The 27,200-nt window shown below is 37.3% G+C and overlaps 1 protein-coding gene across 3 annotated transcripts in view; it reads right to left on the bottom strand.

Moving 5' to 3' along the window:
* LOC111515037 (cationic amino acid transporter 2) overlaps positions 1 to 27,200 on the bottom strand; it is a 153,043-nt gene that overhangs the window by 23,736 nt on the left and 102,107 nt on the right. For all 3 annotated transcript variants that reach the window (XM_074170449.1, XM_074170450.1, XM_074170451.1), the window contains exons 3-5: positions 23,260 to 23,388; positions 16,217 to 16,372; positions 10,049 to 10,153 (exon numbers count right to left, since the gene is read on the bottom strand). In XM_074170449.1, coding sequence (XP_074026550.1) covers positions 10,049 to 10,153; positions 16,217 to 16,372; positions 23,260 to 23,388 — 390 coding nt within the window. The remainder of the gene's footprint in view (positions 1 to 10,048; positions 10,154 to 16,216; positions 16,373 to 23,259; positions 23,389 to 27,200) is intronic.

Genomic DNA, 27,200 nt, shown 5'->3' with positions numbered 1-27,200 from the left:
ATGGCATTTTTCTGGTAGAAAATGATTTTTCAAGCTTGCGACAGGTTTTTTGTGAAGTAAAATGAAGTAGCTATGATGAATCAGATGAATTTCAATTTAATAAGTCGAGTCAATCAATTTCTTCTCCTCAGGAAAAAGTCAAGCGAGTGAAGTCGGCAGACCTGCAAAGCCATTGGATAAAGTCACGTATTTTCATTCATTCATCTCTAAGAATTGCCACCATAAACTGATTTGTTCCTTTACAGTTATGAGTAAGTCTCCATCCTGTTGGAAATACAAATTGTGCCTACTAATGAGGTCGATAAACCTTTCATATTGAAACTCATTCAATTGTAAAACGTACCCGGGGACCTCTGGGATGTATAAAAGATTTTCTTCGACCAGAAATGCTGATGTTTATTCGATATATTGGCCATAAAACATTGCAGAAATTTCGCACATTCTGTTGACAGCAATGAAAAACCAAAAACAAGTTTTCTCTCTGGATCCTCTCTCAGCACTGCACTGCAGAGCTGTCTACACTGCACCATAAGATGTATTGGTATTTTTGACAAGATTTCGTCCAGAGAAGTCTCATAGTAGGCTTCATCATTTTGAAATCTTTGGTACACTTCCAAAAGATATATTTGATCCGGAGAAACACAATCAGGGTATCGAAGAACATTTTCTGCTTACATTTTTCGTAGTTAAACGAAGCAAATTCCTGGTTTCATTCCATTCACGGAAAATGCATGATTCAAATGAATCATATGTATTAATTCCAAAATTCAGTTATTGATGGAGGAATCTTGAAGCTATTTGAAATTTAACTTCATGTAAAAAGTTGATTAGGTACAGTTTTTTTGTGAAAGAGTTCAAGCTAGACTCTCTCCATGTCACGGATATATAAATATATCAGTAATATGAAGAATTAAATTGATGGATGTAGTCGTTACTACGTAGTAGATCATCATGAAAAAATGAGAGATAAAGCTTTCTGTTTTTCCACCACTTTCATTTGTAACTAATGTTGTTACAGCAGTTACTTTATTGTAATTGTTGTTTGAAAATGTCCTTATAGAACGAAACTGTAGCAACAACGTTAGTTACGAATAAAAGTTTAAATCTGTTTAAAATCTGTTTTTCCGTTATTCAGCTGTCGCCCCCATACGAACGACAACTCTCAGAAGTTGAGAAACTTGTGCGAGCTAAGGACTAACGGGGTCTTACCTTTTAACGTGTGATTCCTAACACGATTGCAGAATCATTCCAGCTTCAACCAGATAAATTCTCCCGAGAAAAATATCTGGTCGAGGCGGGAATCGAACCTACGGTCTTCCAATCGTGAGTCGGGCGCCCTACCACCGCGGCCAAACAAACAAACAAAAACAAATAGTGGTAAAAAACATAAAAAGTTTTATTTCTCATTTTTCAATATGAATAAATATTCCCTGAACAAAAAAATTTTCCAAGTTTTTTCCATTCGAGGCTAAACTGATGAAAACCTCACCAATTAACTAATAATATTATTATTATCACAGGTAAATGCCAACAATGGTTTTAATTACTGCATCAGTATGAAAATCCAAATGAATTGTTGACGAAATTGTTCTGTCGTCTAGAGGAATTCATGATTTTTCGCAGATATGCTCGTAGTATGGAATAAAGATGTGGTATAGGCCTACGCAAAGTTTGTTTTGAACTTTTTTTTCTTTGTGCGTTTATTGAACTTTCTGTACATTTTGATCTCATAACAGAAACAATATATGTCTGATCAAATACAAAGAAATATTTCAAACTTTACGATGTTGATTTTAGTTTCAAAAGTCGTATAACGTATTTGCATTGCAATCGCAAATTGTGACTTGAAAAAATTTCAAATTCATCTGATATGTTATCACTAGACACTACGCAGTATGTGCAATTAAGGTAATGCATTATTTAATTTTTGTGAACGACTTCGACATATTTCTAATGCATGTACAAGGTGTATCGTAAGAAATGACCTTAATTTAGAGACAATTCCTTGCATTAGATTAAAAAAGTTCATTTGTACTTATCCCTAACTTGCTTCGTTTGTTGAAAAGTCGAACGTCAAAGATTTTTGTGTGAAATTAAAGGCACATAGAAGGAGTGGGTCGTGATTTCACTTTCAATTCTTTATATTCAAATTAAATAACGTTTCAGAAAGATTGAAAGTATTCCTAGACTATGATTGTTGCTCATTGACACACTATAAAAAAATTGTTAAATGCCTAGAAAAATAGTTCATTTAACAGATATTCACGAAATAACAATTCAACAAATGATTGGTTATCGGGATAACACAAAGACACGAATATAAGATACTTTATAAAAAAAATTACAAATTTGTCGCCTAGATCCCAAAGCAGTTTCGCAATCTTTGATGTGTGAGATATGTGAATTAAATGACAAACAACCCCAAGGTTCGATGTTACCCCTATTGATTATTCGAACATTAAAATAAAATGCATCCCTATAAAATGAAATCAAACTCACGAGCTGATGAATGACGATTTTGAGTGGAGAACGTATTTTTGTGAACAAATCATGACAATCAAAACATGTTTTGTTATAATTGTATATCTGATAGATACCTAGTTTTCTAAATTACTTGACTTGGTTACCAGAAGAAAGAAATACAAATGCACGGAGCCACCAGCAGGAGCCAGCCGCACATTTGTGGTTTCAGTTAATAGATCTTGTGTTAACAAGAAAACTATCACTCGATAGCCTTTGTATTTGTATCATTTCCTAGATTTGGATGTCACGCAGGTAGCTATAGCTGCATCCGTGGTGATTTGGATAGTTTTCTTGTAAACACAAGATTTATTAACAGATTGACGAAGTCACAAAAAAACGGGTCCCCAATTATACTGGGACTTTGCCCAAATTTTATGCCTTACCAAAAATACATAAACCAATTCTGTCTGTCAGACCCATTATTGCTTCAATTGGTTCTCCAACTGATAGATTTGCATCATTTCCCACTGAAATTTTAACTAAAGCCTATGAATTCGAAAATCAGTATTTCATTAAAGATTCTTTTGATGTTTTCTCTACTTTCAACAATATGAAATTACTTACCAACTATGTAATTGCTAGCTTACATGTCGTATCTCTTTTCAGCAATGTCTATTTAGATGCTTGTCTCAGATCTATTGATAGAAAATGGGGGCGTATCAGTCAGTTTTGTGATATCAAAAAAATATCAAGTTGGTAAGTTGACTTGGGTATCACACCAATAGGTGGTTCCACTTATGTCTCGCTTGCGTTTACGCAGTTATTTTTATTGAGTACTTTTCTTGGTTTTTCATATTTTGTCTTCAATCGAGGACCGCCTGCCCGGTACAGACGATGCCCAATAGGCTGAAACAGCTGTCTACCAGTGGCTCTTAAATTGAAATCAATATGGGAATGATCAGAATGGTACTTATTGATTAATCTTTTGATTTTCATGGAATTATTTTCCAGCAGCTTGAACTGCATTAACCTTTCTCGATTTCATATCATTTCTAAAAACATGTGGATTCGTTTTTCGATGACATTCCAGGTTAGCTTCTCAAATTTCTGCCACCGCAGTTGTCGGTTGATTGGTCAAACCACCAACACTGACATAAAAACTTGACAAGTTGACTTGGGTGTCACACCAATAGGTGATTCCACTTATGTCTCGCTTGCGTTTACGCAGTTATTTTTATTAAGTACTTTTCTTGGTTTGTCTGTCTTGTCTTGATTGCTTCAACCTGAATGAACTCAAGATGGATTACGTCTGTCTTGATTAATCAGTCCAAAGGGTAAGGGAGCCAGGCTCCAACCTGTCTGAAATCAAGATGACCTTCCACTCTGTCTTGATTCTGACGTTAGCTGTCAAACTGACATACAGAATATTTTTCGCTGCGATAATTTCGAAGTTTTTTCCACAAATACGATTATTTCTGGTGGATGATCAGCCATTCACCTGTAGTTACATCTCTCCTATTAGTGAGTGCGTTGGTTGTAGTGCGCAAGGACCCTCCAGACTTCTGGTGAGTGCGTTCAAACTATCACTCTCACGGAACTCTTCATCGCCTACCCTTGGGATATCGAAGGGTGTGAGTTTTTCGACAGCAGTATGGAGGAACTGCTTGACAGCCTGATGGCCAGGGATAGGAGTGAAGTAATTACCTTCATGGGTTTATTGCTGAGTCCATCAGAGCTGCTAAGGGGCAGCCCCATGGCGGCAGTTCGGGAGCCCTCTGGCCCTCCACTAGGGGGCAAGCAGCTTCTCGAGCGTCCGTCACGGAATGTATCCTCCAGACATACTCCCGTCGGCACCACCCTCTCTGCTCAGTCTGAAACAAACAACGACGACAATACGATCAATCCTCAAGAACCGGCCAACAAAAAGCGTCGCCTTCCAGAAGAGTTTCCTCCTCTTCCATCTAAACCAGTCGCTCCAGTGAACAAAAATACCGGCACCAAGCCCAAAAAAGTGGCTAAAAAGATGTAAAAGCTCCGGGACGAAGCCAAAAACAACACTTCAGAGTCAGAACTCTCAACAACAGAGTCTTCCATCGTAGGTGACCATGAAATGTTGGTTGACGACAATAGGTCTGAAAAATCGATTTCGACTATACAGGGTGGCCCAAAACAGCCATCCCAAAATCTAAATCAGGTTGAAAACCCCAATAATCAGGGAACTAGCTCCCCTTTCCCTCCGCGTCCTGAGGTGCCCCAAAGCACCAGAAAAACACGCGTTCCCCCAATTGTCGTTCGCCAGATGGACAAGTGGGTTCAATTCACAAAGCTGGCTGCAAGGTTCAGCCTTCTTCGGCCGAGGACTACAGGAGTATGTCCAAACTATTGGTGAGGGAAAAATCCCCCACCACACGTATACCTTACCTGAAGACAGGCAAATCAGAGCCGTCTTCAGAGGAGTCCCGGAACATCTGGAGACCGACGATATCAAGGACGCCTTGGTTGAAAAAGTTTTCCAACCATCATCCGTCACCAGAATGATGCGAGGAAATCGACCGCTCCCCCTGGTTTTGGTTCAAGCGAACCAAAATTAGAAGCATATTTATGACGTCCGGGATCTCCTTAAGTGTAGGGCAGTGTCACCTATGTCAGCGGTTCGGGCATATCTAACGGAACTGCCTAGCTATTCCAGGTGGGTGTAAGAAGCCACAAGCAGATCCGCCCAAATGCAATAATTGCAAGGATGTGCATACTGCAAACTACCGCGGTTGTCCTGAGTTCCCCAGGGTTCGCAGGAGGACCAAAGTAGCTGCAAATGCCCCCCTAAATGCACCCACACCTGGAAGGCATTCTGCCGGAGCATCTGGCACACGCCCGGGAATGAGCTACGCAGGAGCGGCCAAGAGCGGTAACACCACCGCCAGGCCGACTGAGGTGCCCAGTAGTCCCCGCTCGTTGAAGGTTAGTGACATCTGTTCCGCTCTGGACCAGATGAAAAAACTCTTCATTCAGTTTCCCGTACTCGAAAAGATGTTTACGGTGAACACCAACGTGATAACTGGAACCTGTTAATGGCTAGACAACCAACATTGCCTAGTTCTCTTAAGGTTGTATTTTGAAATGCCAACAGTATTTCGAACAAGAAATTAGATTTTGAGAATTTTCTAATACAACAAAACATCGATGTTGCACTGGTGCAGGAAACGCACCTGCACAATGAACCTTTTGGTATTCCAAACTACCGTTTTAACCACAGAGAACGCGTTGGACGTGCTGGAGGAGGAGTTGGCATGTTTGTCAAACGTAATCTTCCTCACGTACAATTCGGCATTGACTCGGATCAGTTACATGGCACGGAAGCCGTGGGCGTTGAGCACCAACTGAGAAGAGGTCGTCATAGACTAATCTCAGTTTACAACCTTCCGCGGAATCGTCTACTCCCAGAATCACTGGATGAACTACTGATGTCGGCAAATACCCCCACAATTGCTGTTGGTGACTTCAACGCCAAGCACAATCTATGGAGCAGACTCACCAATGCGAACGGCCGAGCGCTCCATGCGCATGCTGACAGGCATGAGTATCGAGTGATGGGTCCAGATGAGCCCACGTTCTACCGTGGGGGTGTAAGGCGTGACGTGCATGATATCGCACTGCTCAGGAACGTCTCCATGTCCTGCGAAGTGTACACTTTGTCGGAATCTGACTCAGATCATAATCCAGTCATCCTGATGCTGGGTGATGATCCCCCTCCCCAGGATTATCGCATGAGATCACCAACGGATTGGGAAGCCTTTAAGGCTCACCTAGGGAAGACACGTACAGACCGTGATGCGCTTCAAACTCGCAACGGTCTCGACGCGGCAGTGGCAGATTTCGAATTGTCTGTGAACAACGCTTTCCGCGCAGCCACAACCAGGACATAGTGTACTCTGCGGAGCTACAATGAGTTTCCTCCCAGGGTGAAGAACCTTATCCGGGTGAGAAATCGACTCAGACGAGTTTATCAGCGGACTATCTACCCTGGAGACAAGGCTGCGGCTAGCAGGATGGCCAACCAGGTTAAACAGGCCATCACTAACTATAGAAACGAGAGGTGGAGTGAGTGTTTGGAATCGCTCGAACCTGGGGATGACGAGCTCTGGCGAGTCATCCGCAGGCTCGAGAAGAGGAAAACCGCTCCCTCCCCTCTTCACGGACAGCGCGGCATCTGCTACTCCCCCGCCGAGAAGGCGTTGGCCTTCACAGACACAATGGAGAGACAGTTTCAACTTAAAGTTGATCCGGATGATGATATTGACCGTGATATCCGGCTGGAACACCGGGTTCGGCGCATCCTTAGGGAAAATGATGATGACGTGATCCGTCCAGCTTCGGAGGAAAAACTGAGGGGGTACATTAGGGCATCCAAACTCAAGAAGGCTACGGGTATTGATTCAATCAACAACAGGTTGTTGAAGCAGCTCCCGGAGAACTTCATCAGATACCTGCTGGACATCATCAATAGCTCAATCATTCTCAGATACTTCCCTCGAAGATGGAAGCATGCCGTAGTTGTCATAATTCCGAAACAGGGCCAGAACCCATTGTTTCCACAGAATCATCGTCCGATTAGTCTGCTTTGCTCAACGGCTAAGTTCACTGAACGTGTTGTGCTGCAAAGGCTAACAGAAGGAGTTGGTTCGAAAGCCTTCGACCGAGTCTGGCACGAAGGCCTGCTACACAAAATGCTCGATTTCGATCTGCTTCGGGGTCTGGTCCGGTGGATAAGGTTCTTTCTGAAAGGCAGAACATGTCAGGTCCGAGTTGGAGCAACCCTGTCTCCCGTCAGGGAAATCGAAGCTGGAGTGCCTCAGGGAGCTGTGCTGTCTCCATTACTGTACAGCCTTCACGTGAGCGACCTTCCAAGGTTCAATCACGTGAAGGTTTCACTTTACGCCGATGACACGGCTCTCCTCGCTTCTTCCATGGGTCGGGCGTTGGCGGTCGTCTACATGCAACGCGCATTGGATGACCTCGAACGATGGTACCTTGACTGGAAGATTCGAGTGAATTCAGAAAAAACTCAGGAGATAGACTTGGGGAGACATAAAGTTTCTCCAGACACAAGGGTCACGATTTCAGGCAGGGAGATCGAATGGCAAACGCGAGTCAAGTACCTAGGTCTTTGGGTAGACCGCCGACTCACCTGGGCAAATTACATAGATTATATTTAGAGCAAAGTGTGGATGAGGATAGCTAAACTCTATCCTCTGGTCTCTATCCTCTATACAACACGATGTTCAAGCCTGTCATCATGTATGCTTCAGGTGCTTGAGGACAAACCGCCCCGTCAAACCTCTCCATTTTGGAAAGGTTGCAAAACAAACTTCTCAGGATTCTGGTGAATGTTCCATGGTTCGTGCGGAATGAAGCAATCCGCAGAGATTTGAAGTTGTTAACTATACGGCAGTCCATTCAGTCGGGGAATCAGAGAGTTTTCGAGTCAGCGGAAACTCATGATAACCCATTAGTTAGGGAAGCTGTACATTACACTATAGATGACCCCACTCGATTCAGAAGGCCCCGTCGCTCGGTTGAATGAAGGCCCCACGACGTCTGTTAAAATGAACAGTTTGTTCTTCAAATACCCCAATCAGGAAGGGGTACACAAGGCCAGAGCGGTATAGAGGTCATTGACCTTTATGACGCCACCAGTTGAAAGAGTAAGGTAAAAAATTTCCAACCTGATGGAAATGAAGATGACTATGAACACATTTTGTCTTCAATCGAGGACCGCCTGCCCGGTACTGACGATGCCCAATAGGCTGAAACAGCTGTCTACCGGTGGCTCTTAAATTGAAATCAATATGGGAATGATCAAAAAGTACTTATCTATTTATATATATATATATATATATATATATATATATATATATATATATATATATATATATATATATATATATATATATATAAGATAAATAGATTAGTACTTTTTGATCATTCCCATATTGACTTCAATTTAAGAGCCACCGGTATACAGCTGTTTCAGCCTATTGGGCATCGTCAGTACCGGGCAGGCGGTCCTCGATTGAAGACAAAATGAGAAAAACCAAGAAAGTACTTGATGAAAATAGCTGCGTAAACGCAAGCGAAACATAAGTGGAACCACCTATTGGTGTGACACCCAAGTCAACTTGCCAAGTTTTTATGTCAGTGTTGGTGGTTTGACCAATCAACCGACAACTGCGGTGGCAGAAATTTGGGAAGCTGACCTGAAATGTCATCGGAAAACGAATCCACATGTTTCTAGAAATGATATAAAATCGAGAAAGGTTAATGCAGTCAAGCTGCTGGAAAATAATTCCATGAAAATCAAAAGATAAATAGATTAGTACTTTTTGATCATTCCCATATTGACTTCAATTTAAGAGCCACCGGTATACAGCTGTTTCAGCCTATTGGGCATCGTCAGTACCGGGCAGGCGGTCCTCGATTGAAGACAAAATGAGAAAAACCAAGAAAGTACTTGATGAAAATAGCTTCGTAAACGCAAGCGAAACATAAGTGGAACCACCTATTGGTGTGACACCCAAGTCAACTTGCCAAGTTTTGTTGCAAGTTGTCAACTTGCCAAGTTTTGTTGCAAGTTGACTTGGGTGTCACACCAATAGGTGGTTCCACTTATGTTTCGCTTGCGTTTACGCAGCTATTTTCATCAAGTACTTTCTTGGTTTTTCTCATTTTGTCTTCAATCGAGGACCGCCTGCCCGGTACTGACGATGCCCAATAGGCTGAAACAGCTGTATACCGGTGGCTCTTAAATTGAAGTCAATATGGGAATGATCAAAAAGTACTAATCTATTTATCTTTTGATTTTCATGGAATTATTTTCCAGCAGCTTGACTGCATTAACCTTTCTCGATTTTATATATATATATATATATATATATATATATATATATATGTATATATATATATATATATATATATATATATATATATATATATATATATATATATATATATATGAAAATATCATTTCAAACTTCTTAGTTACCAGTCTCCTCTACTTTTCATTTCGTGAATTTTAGTTAGCTCGTATCAGAAGGCCTAGTAATCTTATCATCAATTATTTTTGTCCTCGCTGCGAAAAATAACGAACTAATTTCGATCCAACTTGCACTGAAATTACAGTTTCAATGATATTATTGTTAAAAAGCCGGTAAAAATAAGAATTACCTATTTCACTAAAAAAAATACAACATGAAGAGATTGTATTTAGTATAACCACTAACTAGAATATTAAAAGTTCTGTAGTCTGATAATATGTATATGAATACGATATTTGATAGAGATAGATACAACTCAAATATCAATGAAAAATATATAATCAGAAGATAGTTTGACAATGTCATAAAAACAGACCTAAGCTTACTTATGAAATGACATATAAAAATATGGAAATATATAATCAAAATGGAATAAAACATTCACAAGAATTTAAAAAAGTTCAAATGTAAGATATGTTTCAAAAAAACCCGTGCTTTCTCTATAAGAAACTTACAGTTTTTTAACGATTACCTTATAAAAGCAAGGTACTTACCTTTCATAGATCCCGCCACTATCGCTATGACAATCGTAACTAAATTGACAATTGTGAATAGATTGTTGAAAGTTGAGGATTCCTTCACTCCAAAGGAGAGTAAAGCTGAAAAAAAAATGTTCAACATGCTTTGAAAACTATTTTCAAATAGTTATAATAGAATATAATATATAATAATATAATATAGTATAATATAATACAATACAATATAATATAATCAATTATAATATAATATACAATCAAGAACAATATCGCTGAATGTAGCATGGAAGCAAATCAAAACATTGACGCCAGCTGTAAAAGCCTACATTCCTATAATGGTAAAGATATTATATGAGGAGTTCTCAGATATTGCCAAACAATTTTAAGCATACGTAGTAATAAAAGTGCCTACACAATCCACCAGTACATCATAAAACCCAATCTGAATAATGAATTTGGATAACACGATCTCTAAAGATTGCAACCTTAGTCAGCTCCCATTTCAAAATCTGGTGTTTTGAACTGTGGAATTCATTTGATTGAGTAATTGAAACTAGAGTAAATTCGGTAACATATCCCCTCGTGAAGACGCGTTGTGGGATCGGCAGAAGACTCAGTCCACGAATATCAAATATAAACGATTATCTCCACGGCGATCAAATGCAAACCCAAGTTTCGATATTAATCACCGAAAGAGATTCGTTCTCTATTTTTCACTGCAGTTTTCAATGCTGAATTGAAACCCAGGCCCAAGAACAAAGCACTCGCGATCTTACACCAGACACCGCTCTTTCGACCAGAAATGCACTGCTGAACTCAACTGTTCTCAAAGGACAATCCTGAGTAAATAGATGCGATTACATCTCCATTTACGAAAACTTCATCTCTGGAATTGACAGCAGAATTAAGCATTCGTGTTTCGGAGAAGAATTATTGATCTGATAGAACGGGTAGATAAAGGAACAAAGTGAGCATGTTTTGACCAAATAAATGTTATCACCTTATGGAATGATTTTTTTCAACGTAGGTACATCAAAATATAAGTAAAATAATATTCCAAGGATAATGTACCTACCAGTTGTTCAAAATTATATTCAACTTATATAAATGAGTATGATTTTTCACGTATCTATTATTCGAGACCACTATTAAAATTTCATTTTCTTCATTCAACTGTAAGATTGTGAAAATACATTGTCTCACTGATCGATATTATTCAGTTCAAAATACTTGTATTTCCTCAAAAGCATGAAAATAAGAAATAGTTTAGAGATATATTGATCAAATTGATTTTGCTTGGGACCTCTTTCTCTCAGCTCTGAGACAATGAAGAAAACAAATGTTTTGTCTGAAGCTCTTATTCATGTGAACCCACAATATATTGCCGAATAACATGTTATTTTAGGTTTCAATTAAATGTACCATGATGATAAAAAGGTTCAAAACATTTTCACTCCCAAAATTTCCATCACTTTTATTAATTATTATTACTCCGATTTACAAATGTACGTCTCTGTTTTCTTCGAAAACTACTGTTTTTTTTTTCAAAACCAGTGATTGATTGTTTTTCACAAAAAATTGGCTCAAATAGTAAAAAAAATGTGTTTTCGAAATTGTATCAGTGTCTTAACAAATAAGGATAAAAATAATAGCTCTAGCCCCTCCAGAATGCCATCGTTTGGAGACATTGGACCAAACTTACTACAGAAAAAAGCTCATTTTGTCTCCTGATTTACCCGAGTAAGTCACTTCAACCTCTGTATATCCTAAACGGTTGATTTCCGGAGATACAAATCCTGCCTCAGTTTTATTATTTTGTAGAGGGAATAATGTGTTATGATTTTATCCACCAAATTCTGAAACACCCTGTAAAAAATATTCTCTGGGAGTCGTCATTCAACGTTATTACTCTTAAATGCAACCTTCGCATTTCCAATAATTCCAGAAACAATTCTCAATTACGATTTTATCGACCGAAACATTGATGAACAAACTCACATCGAAACTCGTCAGATTTTTTTTGTGAGTTGTACCTATTATAATAAGAATCTTAAGTGAGGAGTATAATATGAAAACTGACGAGAAATTGATCAAATACAGTGAGAAACCAAGTGAAAACTTGACCTACATGTTGTCTGTCCCATTGTCGTAATTCAAATTCAAGTGACGAGAAGTGAATTTCAATTCATCCATATGTTCTACAAAGAATTACAATATTGTTTTCCGCACAAGTTTCGACTTTTGAGAGTTACCGTTCGTAGTTGGCGACAGCTGGTTAACGGAAAAACAGATTTTAAACGGATTTTTTTAAACAGAACAACATAAACTCATCATGTGTGGAATAACACAATTCTTTATGAATATTTCATCTCAACTTCGTGAAAGTATTTCAATATTCGTTCGTTTCATAGCAGAGGTCATTCGAATGGAATTACCGATCTACTTTGTACCTATGTTGACTTGCAGAAACACTGGCCTGCCGTTGTTACGTAATGAGAATAGATGTAGTGTACCTAGTTATTTAAAATGATCTTGTTCATATACGTGAAGGATATTTTTGATGCAAAAGTTGTAAATAATGCCATGAATTAAAAATGATAAGGTGATGCTTATTATTATGAAAAGTACCACTGAAATGAGAAAATATCCAAACAAAACTGGAAGTTGTATGTAAATTCATATGAATGATATTATACCGCTACAAACTGGGATCAATACTGCTCGAACTTGGAAAAATATTATAATCCAGTAATTCATAATCACTGATGAAGACATGAAGAACGATAACATCTGATACACCACTTTCACAAAACTGCCTTCTCAAATATAAATTGTCATCTTATTTCAAAATGTTCCAAAATAAGCAACATCAATTTATGTTCATTTCAATATACCCTTTGGTTAACATAACAGTTTTAACATAACATCAATTATTTCAATTAGTGAAACATTGGAAAATACAATTTGGACATTAAACGATATTAATTCAGCGTTATTAGAAAGACTTAAGTTTTCAATGCATCTATTAATTGACATGTATTATTTATACAAAATTGCGGCTTGAAGTCATTATAGAATTGAATTAATTTCATGGACAAGAAGGAGATTTTTACGATTGGTGACAGATTTCTTCAGAATATATTGGTTACTGTCACAGTTGCCGCAGCTACCCCGTACGGGGTAGTTCTACCCCTCTTGTACTTAATTTCTCCCTCTCGCTCCCCTCAAGCAAATCTACCCCGCTCAGATATAAAGCAAAAGAATGTAAGATAAAAATTGAAAAAATGAACAAATATTTTGAATTTCAAACTACCGCGTTACACGAGCAGAGTACCCTTGGCAAAGTTGGCGTAAACTGAGTGTCTGGCGCCGCTGGCGGCGATTCCTTGGATTGTGTCACGCTGTGATTGTGTCTTACTGTAAGACTCCGATAGTTCCGATAGTCTGTGACTGATTACTGAGTTACACTACAATAATGCTCTTTTGCTCTTTCAATGATACCTTAAGGTGCGTATTCACCAAAAAAGCGAGCACGAGCGAACAAGAGTGAACGAGCATTCTGCATCAATAATCGTCTGGTGAGTACGGGCTAGCGAGCGAGCGAACGTATGCGTGTTCGCGTTCAGAAAAGATCGAGAAGAAGGCGGTACATCAAAAGGAGCTCGCACAAAGTAGATGGATCAACTACGACTACAAACTTGAAGCTATTCGCTCTGGTGTGGACGAGACATCAATATGTCGAGCAAAAACAAGCGAACATGAGCGAACACGAGCAAACATACACAAATGCTCACTCATGCTCGCTCGTGCTCGCTTTTTTGGTGAATACGCACCTTTAGACAAGAATGATACCGAGCGCCGTGATCATGCTCGGTGCGTTGAAATGTTGATTGATGTTTGTGACATGACATTCGACATTTTTAGTTAAAGTTGAGCACGTAAATGTGGAAATGTTTATATTATGTGTAGTCTCAGTCTGTGATGTAAATGTAGTTATATGTATAGTCGAAGTAACCGTTATTGTGCACTATTAAAGTTGTCGGCACTCTCAAAATTCAAAAAAACCAACAAATAGAAATGGCAGCAAACTAGTCCACGTGTACTGTAGACTTGGCGTTTCATATTGGATGATTTTTACTAACCGAGTTTTGTGATTGGCCGAAGAGTCATAAAATCAAATTTGAAATCATGTTACGGTGAGGAATAGAAATTATGGAATGCGGCCTTTGGTTATCGCTGTCGTGTACAGTTCGGGAACTGACTTTTCCCAGTGTAGTGATTCCAATAGCGATGATGAACAATGCGAAAAAGAGATATCAGGGAATAAGATTCGGATGCATTTGAATATTGAAACACAGAGAGTATGTTTCAATGTATATAATAATCTACATTCTACATCTCAAGTTTGGTTTCAAGGGAAACAAACTGTTACAAGCAACATCACATTTGACCAAAATTCCTTTCTCAACTGAACGTAAAATACTCAAAAACAAAACTTATGAACGCAAGACGCGATGTGATTACCAAAACCTACAAATATTGATCTAATAAAATTATCGAAAAAACAATATACGACTGTTACAAAATCAATGATCCCTACAACTGAAATCATAAGGAATAAATTGAATACTTCCGGCCTTAACATGAGCTGCTGTGACAAAACTCTTCAGAATTGGAATAAGAAACTAGGATTTAGATTTAAAATAATAAACAAACGTCAAGCAGTTATGGAAAGCAGAAGAATAGTGGAATTGCGTAACAAATGCTTAGAACAAATATAGACAAGAACAACGGCAAATTTTCTATTTGGACAAAACTTGGTATAACACTCACGACACACGAGAATGTGTACGCTTAACATGCCTGCCAACAAAAGATCGCGACTAATCATTGTGTATTGTGGAGGAAGTAAAGGATGGGCTCTGAATTCTTTGAAATTCTGTGGAAAAAAACTTGAGGACTGCAATATTGACTATCATAAGAACATGGAAGCTAATATTTTCGAGGAATGGTTTGAAAACACATCGATCCCAAATTTGGATGCGATGACATGTGACATGTTTTTGATTACGATCGTCAACTTCATCATAGAACATCATAGGCATCAATGTATGCGTCACTGTGATTGGTGTCATCATGTGAATGTGGTTCCACCCCGGTTCTACCCCGCTCCCTTTCAGAAATCTACCTCGATTAAAAAATATCTTGTGGCAACACTGGTTACTGTGCTTTGTTCTCTGTCGGTCGTCAATCAGCAAATTATTCCAATTCGATAAAACCAGCAGGGATTAATGTTAATCATAATAATTACCCATGCCTTTCTTCGCAAATGAATATAAATCGAGTTCGATTGCAAATGTCCTACCAATAATGATATATCTACTGTAGGTAATAATAGAGGCCCTTAATTTAATTGAGTAGATACCTGAAATTTGTTTACCTGTGTGGACACGCTAATTTGAAAACTGGTGAGAAAACTAGGTCGATTTGATCATTCAGCAGATTACATCCCCAATAATTATGCTCAATTATTGAATTTCCAACCCTTGCTTGCATAGTGCAAAATTTCCGTAACGTTCAGATTCGGGAACTTGTGGTTGCATTCCAAGGAATGGTTTGAAAACGTCGAATCATTTTTTTTAATTGATATTTTGTCGTCATGAAAAGTTGTGCTACAGTTTCGGCTTCTAATATGTGTAAATTAATTTAAATTGAATGGGTAGGGTGAACATAATACTTCACAATTTACACAACACTTACATTTAATGCTAAGCTTTCGACATACTGTGTCATCTTTTGAGCGAGTTATGAACTAACCTAGGTATATGATGTCATCTCCTTGAATACTAAAAGTTGCATTGGTAGATAGAGAGAGGTATCAAGGGGCATTTGGGAAATTAATAATAACATTATTGATAATTGGAGAATTATAAATATCTAGCTGATCATTCAGAAAAATGTTTTTATTAGCAAAATGTTTTTTGATTCCTATAGATTTTATAGATCTATAGAAATATCATATCATTTTTTTATATCATATTTATTAACAGATATGGGTCAGGAGGCTTTAGGATTTGTCTTCAAACAATTAACGCTAACGCAAAGTTTTTATCAGCGAAAAGAAGTATTTGACGTATATTATAGAATAAACCATTAATCATGATTATAACAGATAATTTCACTCACCCGTTAATAAAATAACTAGTAAGAAGGCAAGAAAATCAGGATATGGTGCTAAAAAACTTATATTCATCGGCAACCAGTCTGTGAAAGTTTCTCTAATCTTTTTATTGGCCAATGAGTCGATATAGTTGCTCATCCCTCTTGCTACACTGGCTGTACCTGGAAGTAAGTGGAACACATAATATTGAAATAGCAATTCAATCACGAATTACAAGAATAAGGGATAATTCATGAAAAAAATCAACATTAGTAGTTTTATTCATGACGGTGCCTTCAAGTGTTGTAAATGAATAAACCAATTTTACAATGCATAGATTTTTTTCTTCTCATCATGTTTATTTATTCATATGTCTCCTCTGAATTTTACTTTTTATATCATATCTTTACAATGAAATAATTATGTTTTCATTGAAAATTATTGAAATCGATAGAATAAGTATGTTTTTTATTTGCAGTTGTTTGACGGGATAGATTAGATTTAAAATCAATCATCTTGTTTCTGCTTCATTAATCAGTGAGTCATTACTAATGAACAATTTCTGTGATACAATCGTCGTATTTATTGAAAGTAACTTTCAAAGCAATCTTGGAAATATTGCTGCTCCGAATTTACCATTCAATAATACTTTCACAAGCTCTTATGTTGTTACACAAAATTGGGTATTAGATAAGAAATTTTTCAATTACAAACCGTTCTCGATACTTACAAGCTACTATTGATAAAAACAATCATATCTATTGACAGATTAGGAATAAAGAGATAAATTACTGATCCACTAAATGGTGACACACCTCAATATATAATTCATTAATTCATCCTTTTGTATTTGAAATCATTTTTGATAATTGTAAAACAAGCTTTCTGGCTTTCTACTTCTTCAGTATACAGGGTGGTCTAACGGAATATATTCACCTAGCTCTTCAAGTCTTAGTAGAATTTAAGAAAAAAAAGTCTCGAACATGTTGATTCTAATTTCAAGTGGTGGAGATTCATTGTCACATTCAACCCCTAGCAAAAGGAAAATGTATCAAGTATTTATTCGTTTGAAAGGACACAAAATCATTCTATTGAATCTTGGATATTGTTTACATTGAACAAAAATCAGATATATTTGTATTTTGGAAGTTCTAACCATTTGTATTTCAGTGCAACTCTAAATTCTAGAGAAAAAAGTGTAAGTGTAAGTGTAGGGTTAAGTGGAAGAACATTATCGTAGTGAAACTATCGTTTGTCTGCAGAAAATGAACTTCGCCCTTTATTTTCAGAAATGTTTTAATTTTTTTTTGCATACAATGTTAAAATCTATATGTATATTATTTGAAAATAATAAAGACCTTTATTATTATTTTTATTATTATTATTTTTTTTTTTTTTTTCACCGTAGTGTGCGCTGGTCAGGCCCTATCCCCCGAAGCCCCGACACATTCGGGAGGGCGCGCCAGCATAATCAACCAATGACCACTCCCCACACCGTGGGGTAAGTGATCATTGGGTCCGAGAATCATGTGCCCTGAGCAAACGCAGTGAGCCAAGAATGACAGCCTTCTGCATCTGTGCGGCTAAGATTTCTGCCTTAGTGCGGCAAGCCGGTATGATTTTTAGATTCGAGAGTAGAGAAGACATCATTCCACCAAGAACTCCAACAATCAGAACTACCATCTTGACAGAGTGATCTGGATAGAGTCTGCGGAGTTCGAAGAGAAAATCTCGATATTTTATCCGTTTTTCCTCCTATTTTCTGACGATATTAGTCTCGCCAGGAGCTGAAAACTCCACGACAAATATCGTTTTGGTCTGGTGGTCGAGAAGAACTACATCAGGCTTATTAGCTTGTATGAGCCTGAGGGTGGGGAACGAATAGTTCCAATAAATTCGGCACTTCTCGTTCCCCACAACGGATTCAATATCCCCCGGAGCGTAGGGCAACACCGGTGTCTCGTCAATACCGTAAGAGTGCCGTAGATGGTAATATAGCACTCTTAGGGCCGCGTTATGTCGATGGATATAGGCCGAGACCGCATATGCTGGACATGCTGATAGCAAGTGCATTAGGGTCTCGGGCGCCTCGCGGCAGGCCCTGCACCTTGTGTCAGGAACCTCTATACCCATCACGCGACTGCGGTAGACTAAGGTGTTGAAGACACCATCCTGGCAAGCCATGATGAACCCCTCAGTTTCCGACTTCAGCCCACTCGACCTGAGAAAAGCGAACGTCAGGCGCTTTGATAAGCCAAGGTCTTCAATGTTATTGAAGAAGACCCCATGCATTGGCTTATCCCTGTGTCTTCGCAGAAGTAAGGTGATCTCTGCGGCTTTTATCTGAGCTTTTTGCTGAACGGGTTCCAACTCGGTGACAGAGTTGTAGTCACCTCGTTCAGAGTCGAAAACTATACCGAGTTCATCAGCTGCTCGAGCAGCTGCCCTAAGGAGAAATGCTCCAATTCCTGCTCTCTCATGGTCACGGACCATGCACAGAAGGGGATCCGAACTCCTGACGACTTTACAGGCTGTATCCAGTACCATTCTGTCATGTAGACACTCCAAACTCAAAAGTCCACGACCTCCCTGTTGTCGGGGGAAGTATAACCGTGGAACGGACGATTTGGGATGCAAACTCCTATAGAGATGCATCATTTTTCGGGTCCTTACGTCGAGTTGATACAGCTCCTCCCGAGTCCACTTCACTACTCCAAACGAGTAGAGTAAGATTGGAACGGCAAGCATATTTGTTGCAGCTACTTTGTTCTTCCCCGACAGTTCCGATGACCAGATCTGTCGAAGTTTGTGCTGATACTTGCCGCGGAGAGAGTTTTTCACTGCAGTTACCTCTTGTGAGTGGCGTTGTTCCACCCCGAGGTAAGTATACGTCTCTCCGGCATCCAGATGGTGTAGGATGCTTCCATCTACGAGCTGCACATCCTCTCCGTAGTCCCCGCATCGTCCTCTTTTGAGATGAACCATTGCACATTTGTCTATCCCGAATTTCATACCGATAGCATGCGTGTACTCTTCCACCACCCTCAAGGACTGATGGAGATCCTTCTCTCCAGAGGCATAAAGTTTAAGATCATCCATATAAAACAAATGGGTGACCTTGTGCCTCCGGTTTCCGGGAGTGCCACAGTTATACCCTCGAGTCTTTCTGAGCGCAACGGATAATGGCAGTAGTGAGATGCAGAATAGAAGGGGGCTGAGGGAATCACCCTGAAATACACCCCTTCTGAAAGTGACCCACCTTGTTTGAACTCTTGCTTGACCAGATGTTATGGTGAAGCGAGTTCGCCAAAGTGGTATCAGTTGTTCAATGCATCTCACTATGTTGTCGGATACCGCAAGGCATCTGAGCAAATGCAAGATGAGCTCATGCGAAATTGTATCAAATGCCTTACGGTAATCGATCCAGGCCATAGAGAGGTTACGCTTATATTGTATCGAGTCCTGCGTTACACATCTATCGATGAGCAGGTTCTCTTTACATCCAGCGACTCCTCTCTTCGACCCTCTCTGCTCATATATCCGTTCGAACACTCGGTCAACTGCGGTGAGTATTCGTGTGTATAAGATGCTTGTAAACAACTTATAACACGAATTCAAGCATGTTATCGGTCTGTAATTCTTAGGAATCGACAAATCTCCGCTTTTGGGGATAAGAACGGTCCGCCCCTCGACAAACCAATCCGGAATCGGCTGCTCTCCATCGAGCCATGAGTTGAAAACTCTGGCCAGATGGCGGTGGGTACTTGGTAGTTTTTTCCACCAATAAGTGTTCAGCCCATCTGGGCCTGGAGCAGCAAAGTTCTTGGAACCAACGAGGGCCCTTCGAACGTCATCCGGGGTTATCGGGTTGCGCAGTTCATTGGGCTCAGGCTGTCGAAGCTCTCTGTTGAAAGCTTCGAACTGCGCTAGGGCTGGAGTGTCTAAGTTGAGTGGCTGCGGGTGTTCATAGATATCCTTCCAGAAGGATTCCACCTGATCAGCGGTCGGCGGATTATCCACAACACGTGGAGGCTCTTGGAATAAGCGGGAAGGTTTCTCGCGGAACCTAAGGTTTTCCGCGATACTTCTCGCTCGCCTCACTAGTGACTTCTTAGCAGCCACTAGCATTCGTATCCTATCAAGGCAGTGCTGTTTGGTGGTCAGCAGCACGCCTTGGCTTAAAGTGTGATGGATACGTCGTAGATTGGCGGCTATTCGCCGCACTGCGGGCGTGAAAGGCCTGTTGGCTGCCCTGTTGGCTGCCCATATTATTATTATTATTATTATTATTATTATTATTATTATTATTATTATTAAATAGCATGATCAGTTTTGTCAATAAATGAACTAGGAACATTGATATAATGAATAATATTGGTCCCAAGATGGAACCCTGTGGTACAGTTACAAGCAGACTTTCAGAAGAGACCTGTTTGAAATTATTTTTGGTGGTTGAAATAATTGAAACATATTGTCTCTGATCATTCAAGAAAAAATACGAGACATTTATCTGCAACATTTCTAATATGGTATTGTTCCAGTATACCTAAGAGAATTGAGAAATTAACACATTCGAATACCCTGCTTAAATCACAAAATATGCTAACTGGGTATTCTTCTTCTTCGATATACGTCATATCATAAAAACTATAAGTATTGGTGGTCGTAGTTCGTAGTTTATCAAAAAGATTGTTTTGATTCAAAAAAATGTTGTAAGCTGTTTAAAAATGAGCATTCAAATGGTACGGAAAGTTGCCGGCTGCAAAGGACAAATTTACCAATTAACTTAATGGTTCTATGACGAAAAGCAGCACACTTTAAAGAAGGAACTGTGGAATTTCATAATAGCCAGCAAAATGTTTATTTTTGAGTTCACTTTCAGAGAGAACAAAGTCCGGGTTGGTAGACCGTGGTCGAATGGAACTTGTAGAACTGAACGTTTCGTCTGTTACTTCGGCAGATATAAGTGGTATATTCGTTGACTGCGAGAACAAAGGTTATATTTTGAAGTCTCAGCAAAAAGTCCTCGGTAAATTGTATGAATGTATGTTTGCATGTGGGTGTGTGCATATGTGTGTTTGTGTCTATGTATGTGTTTGTAATCAGATAATTGTCGGGAAACACCATGTGTATCCCAACACGAAAACGTTATTCTTAACACCTCAATCACCAAGTGATCATCTTCAAGAGGAAGATTAAACTTAATCTTTCTCTTAATTCAATCTTCCCCTTGAAGACGATCACTTGGTGTCGAGGTGTTGAAAATAACACTTTGGAATTGGGATATAACTCCAGTAATATTCATTGACTAGTTACACGTCTACAAAAAACACGATTCGTCTTGCAAATAGATGAGTCGAGTGGTCTGGCTATCTTTCTGGTTACGTGAGATATCCATATGAAAGTTATTTTGAAGAAGACATGCTTATGTGTTCACTGCTGCCCATAAACACTACCGAAAAAAAAATTTTCAATAAAATAAATATATCTTTTGAAGAAAATAATCTCATTTGAAACGATTGCATTGACATTTGTACAGATGGGATCAGGGCGATGATGGGTAAAACAGAAGGAGTAATGTCACGATTAAAAAATAAAGCGCCTTATTGTAGTTCTTACCATTATATCCTGCATAGACAAGCACTTGCGATGAAGCAAATGCCGTCAAATCTGAAATTAGTTATGAATGAATCGATGAAAATACTTAATTTTATCAAATCACTACCACTACAATCCCGATTGTTCTCATGATTGTGTGAAGATTATGACAGCAAACATAAAACACTGCTGCTCCATACAGAAGTGCGATGGCCGTCTTGGCCGACTTTAACAAGGCTTTTTTTAATCCAAAGCCGAGTTACAAATGTTTCTTTCAGATATTTCTTTCAATTTGGAAAACTGTTTGTATCATGAATCTTGGTTGTTCCGACTGTCTTTTATGACGGATATCTTTGAAAAATTGAACAAATTAAATTTTTCATTGCAAAGTAAACAGACAACAGTGTTCCAGAATATTGAATTTCTGGATTATTTGTGTTGTCTGTCACTAAGTGAGTTTGTTAGCGAAAACGACTCAGAAATGTTTCAAGATGATGTATTTGAAGAATTGGTCTATTTTTTATTGTTGAGGACAAAACACAAGCACCACAGGAAAATCCTCAAGGTGTTCAAAGAGCGGTGCCTATGCGAAAGTAGCGATTTGCTGGATTTGAATCCAGCGATTTGCTGGATTCGAAGGAGGTTGAAGGTAGGGGTGGCATTTTTACGTTGAAGAGTATCAAATTATAATTTACATTTGACGTGTTTCGGGATTTAAAAAAATACATACTGTAACCGATATAATGGATTTATTCCATTTGGCTTTTACACACTGTATACACACACACTGTAAGTTGTGTTTCCGACTGATCTCTTTTTATAGATCTGATCTGTTCTCTCATCCATATTTCCATATTATAGCTTTCCTGATGATGATTAAGATTTTCGAAAGCTTGGAAGATAAATAAATAAGTACCATTCTGATCATTCCCATATTGATTTCAACTTAAGAGCCACCGGTAGACAGCTGTTTCAGCCTATTGGGCATCGTCAGTACCGCGCAAGCGGTCTTCGATTGAAGACAAAATGTGAAAAACCAAGAAAAGTAATTAATAACTGCGTAAACGCAGTTATTTTTATCATAACCACCAATAGGTGGTTCCACTTATGTCTCGCTTGCGTTTACGCAGTTATTTTTATTATATATATATATATATATATATATATATATATATATATATATATATATATATATATATATATATATATGTATATATATATATATATATATATATATATATATATATATATATATATATATATATATATATATATAAAGCGAAGGGTAGTCATGACTGACTAGTTAGGGAGAAATACGGAATATTGCTGGGGATGCAGTCAAGAAGTACTGGGCTGTTGTTTAAAGAATACTCTTTGTTATAGTAAAAAGTCAGACGTTGCATATATATATATATATATATATATATATATATATATATATTCAGTAATTCCAGTAATTAAATTATCTTACCTATAACGTACTCCAATATCAAGTTCCACCCGATAACAAAAGCCACAAATTCCCCAACGCTGACGTAACTGTAGATGTACGCTGAACCAGCTTTAGGCACTCTGGCTGCAAATTCGGCATAACACAAACCTGAATTAAAAGAATAAAAAATTAATGACATATATTCTTCGTCGTAGAATCTGTCTGTATTGTATGTCTTATACATCAACAGTTTGCCATGTAACAATGGATCGTCTCGATTTTGATATTTGCTTTTTTATCAGAAATATTATTTTCATTAGATTGACTTTGAGACCAATCTGAATTGAAAAATTAGTATATACGTAACTCACAGAAATATAGAAAACAATACTTTTGAAATTTATCTCTGTGGTATTGAAAGCACTTCTTAATAAAAGACAATATTGAATAAAAGTAAATCCTTCTCTTCTAGCATAGAAAAAGCAACAGACGAAAAGATGGATCCAATCCTAACAAGAAAATTGAGTGTGAAACTAATTATTATTAAAATTCAGACAAAAATGTTGAAACTGTCAAACTTTCTAAATATCTGACATTGATAATGTCAGGTCCAATTCTATATGTAATGACAGGAATGACATTCTAAAAAAAATTCTATCTTTTCAAAATATCTAATGAATTGTTAATACATCGTCTAAATAGTAAGTAACTTTGAAAAACAGAGCCCAAATGTAACGCACTTGTGATCCAGGCAGATCCATTGATCTCATCAGTGGCACTAGGCTGAACCACAAATTCATTGCTGGAATCAACGGTCCTTATTAATTTTAAGAGTTATTCCATTATAATTCATATCGTATTTATAACAAGGCATAGTTTTTCATATCAGGTGTAGAATCAATTGTGTTTTGAGGTTTCCTACAACTTTAATATTTCTTTTTGATATTATGATATTACTAATTATTGAAATTGAATAATATTCAATTCCTCCATGCACCTGAATACTAAGAATATTTGTACTCATATTTTCCAATTGAAGAATTAACTAATTTTTCGATTCACTTTTTCAATTATAACATTAAATTTATTTTCATTGAATACCATCAACAAAATAATATCTCTTCTAATTATTTTTGTATTCGAGAAAAAGTAGTTTCATTATTTTCTAAGTATTAGTTGTAAAGGGGAATGTTCCTCCTGACGAAAATCAAGTAATAGCTAGCTCTAAAACAACGCATTCCAAACTTATCATTTCAACCTTTTTCTTTAAAAAATTAATTAAACACTCAAAAAAGAGGAATGAAATATTGCATTCAATATTTAAAGGGATTCGTTTCTATTTCACCATTTGGCAACATTCTGTGACATATAACATGTTGTGTACCTAACCTATCTTCCTCTATATAAATAAATCACAAAACAACTGTTGTTTATGTGGCTTGTGGAGGTGGTATTTAACTATAATTAATATTTTGCCTCAATTGTTGATTTATAAAGATAATTTTCCTTTTTTAAAGTAGAATATCTAGGTGCATATATAAATTATTTCAACTTGATATAAGCGCTGTTGCAAATATGTGAATTAGAAACAAATCCCTTCAAAAACTAAAACCCAACATTTGAAACATCAATTTGAATACTTTTCGAAGTGAATTTGAAAAACTCATGAATTAAACTCAACTTTATTTTGTTCAAACTTACATTTGCTGTAATAACCCAAATTGAGGAACATTCCCCATTACAGGTTATAATTATTCAGTTTCTCTAATATTATTTGTGATGTATTCTTCGAAACAATACAAATCACGTGATCAGCAAATTCCTTATGACATGAAAATCAGTTGGAAAAGTGCTTCATCACTGAGAACATCCATAACGTACTGTGTCAGTGTAAGTCAAATTTTTGCAATCATTGACGTACCTGAAAAGTTTGTTTGTACTTATTTTCTTCAAATGGGAACATTCTCAACAACTTTGGCAAACAACATATTTTTTCGAAATGAAGGTAGGTACTTGATTCTTGAACGAATTTACCATTTTTGGACCTGCATTGTTTGCTGTTTGATTTGAAGTCATTAAAAGTAATAATATGGTTATCAAACATGCACTAATTTTTTATGGTACCTATATGTAGAAATTTTGTATGTGAAAAATATTGTTGCAAACTCAGGTAATAGATCGCCCTGTATGAGAATAAACCGGGACTAGAATTATTTATAACAGTGAGGATACTATCACGAAAAGAAGCATCAACATTGTATAAGAAATTCAAATAAATAGTCAATAAATTGCAATACTATATTGACTTTTCTATTTTGTTTATATTTAAATACCTTTCAGCAAAAAGTCTATATTTCTGACTATTTACAAAAAAAATTAAATACGCTTTCTTTATTTTCCTATATCTCTTTCCGCTAGGGCGTGGTTATGTATTTCAGTCCGAAATAGTAAAATCCAAGTCCTCCACAGGAGTATTATATCATTCAAGTATACAAGTAGTACCTATAACAGATATTTCAAAATACTGAATAATGAACCGTAAATTCCTAGAAAAATCGTAACTGAATTGACTCAAGTAACAATCTCAATTGAAACGAAAGTAATCATTTGTTCAAATTGAAAGGGTTACATTTTTAGGCGAAACATCGATGTCTACCAGTGAGGACGACATTGTTCCATATAAGTGAAATTTTTAACTCTCATTTAGTATATTGTGTAGAAATCCTGTGAATGACATCTGATTCAGTTTTATAAGGAATCTTTGAAATACAAACTAAGTAGGGAAAAGTGTTTTCTGTATAATTCAGTGTTCATATAAAAGTAATTGTCTCGAAAAAAAATCTCTCGTGTAATTCAATATGTATATGAAAGTAACTGTTTCAGGAGGAGTGGTCTTCCAGTTTGTGTGAAATTTACTTCTTTGCATGATCTACACATCTATGTATAGAGTTACTTCTTTTGAAATTGATTACTTCCTTCGTTTCTTTGGATGCTTCCCACATTTTTTGTATCAAGATGGAGTAGTAGAAAGTCAAAAACTTTCTTTCCCAATAATCATTCGTCTATTACAATATTGCTTCATTTCAATCGGAAATGAGTTAATGAAATTGGATTTTCCTTCCATTCAACAATTTTGGAAGCCGTCAGATGTGAATAATTTCTTACTGTAATGGAAATCAGTTGATCACCTCAAATGTCCAATACTTATCTTATAGTGAAAAAAGTAAAAGTCCAATTATTTCCCGTAATGAATTGTTCGTTGGAAAATACATTTCGATTTTTAATTTTGAAGACCGAAAAAACCTGTACCTACTCTAAAATGGCCAAGGTTTGAATAAATATTCAAAAATTAACTTTTCATTTTTATTATCAGATTTGAAGTTGCTCGATTCACTTTCTTCTTATTTGTGAAATATAAAGATAAAGATAAAACTGAGTGAGTGTAAAGTTTTGGAATAAAATTGAAATCGATAATCGTCCTGACGTCAGTAAAAATAAACAACAAAATCATTCACTCACATGAAGTACGCATTGTACACAAATTTCTATTTATTATCTTTCCGAAGTATTCAAGTAATTCCATGTGTCATATGACGTTAGCTGTCAAGTTGACAAATCATTAATTTTTCGCTGTGCAAATTTTGAAGAAACTTTCCACAAAAATGATTGTTTCTGTTAGATGATCAGCCATTTACCAGTGGTTAATCTCTTGTCATAGTTTAGTGCGTTGGTTATAGTGGGCAAAAACCTTCCAGACTTCTTGTGAGTACGTTCTAATTTATCAATTCGCGAGACTGTTCATTATAAAGGGCTTTCCAATAGGTACTTGACAACTTTGAATTTAAATTGTGAACGCACTATTTCACTAATCATCTAATTGTTGCTTTCTTTTGTTTCAGTAAACTTAACATTTTCATTATGGTAAAGTACACGAACGAACAACGTTTGGAAATTATAAAAATGTACTACCGAAATTCGGA

This window comes from Leptinotarsa decemlineata, unplaced genomic scaffold (genome assembly GCF_025532065.1).
Source record: "Leptinotarsa decemlineata unplaced genomic scaffold, Ldec_3_MD MMD2_P_RNA_scaffold_9, whole genome shotgun sequence".
Lineage (NCBI taxonomy): Eukaryota > Metazoa > Arthropoda > Insecta > Coleoptera > Chrysomelidae > Leptinotarsa > Leptinotarsa decemlineata.
The sequence above is the reverse complement of the archived record's forward strand: the minus strand, read 5'-3'. Positions and strand labels throughout refer to the sequence as shown.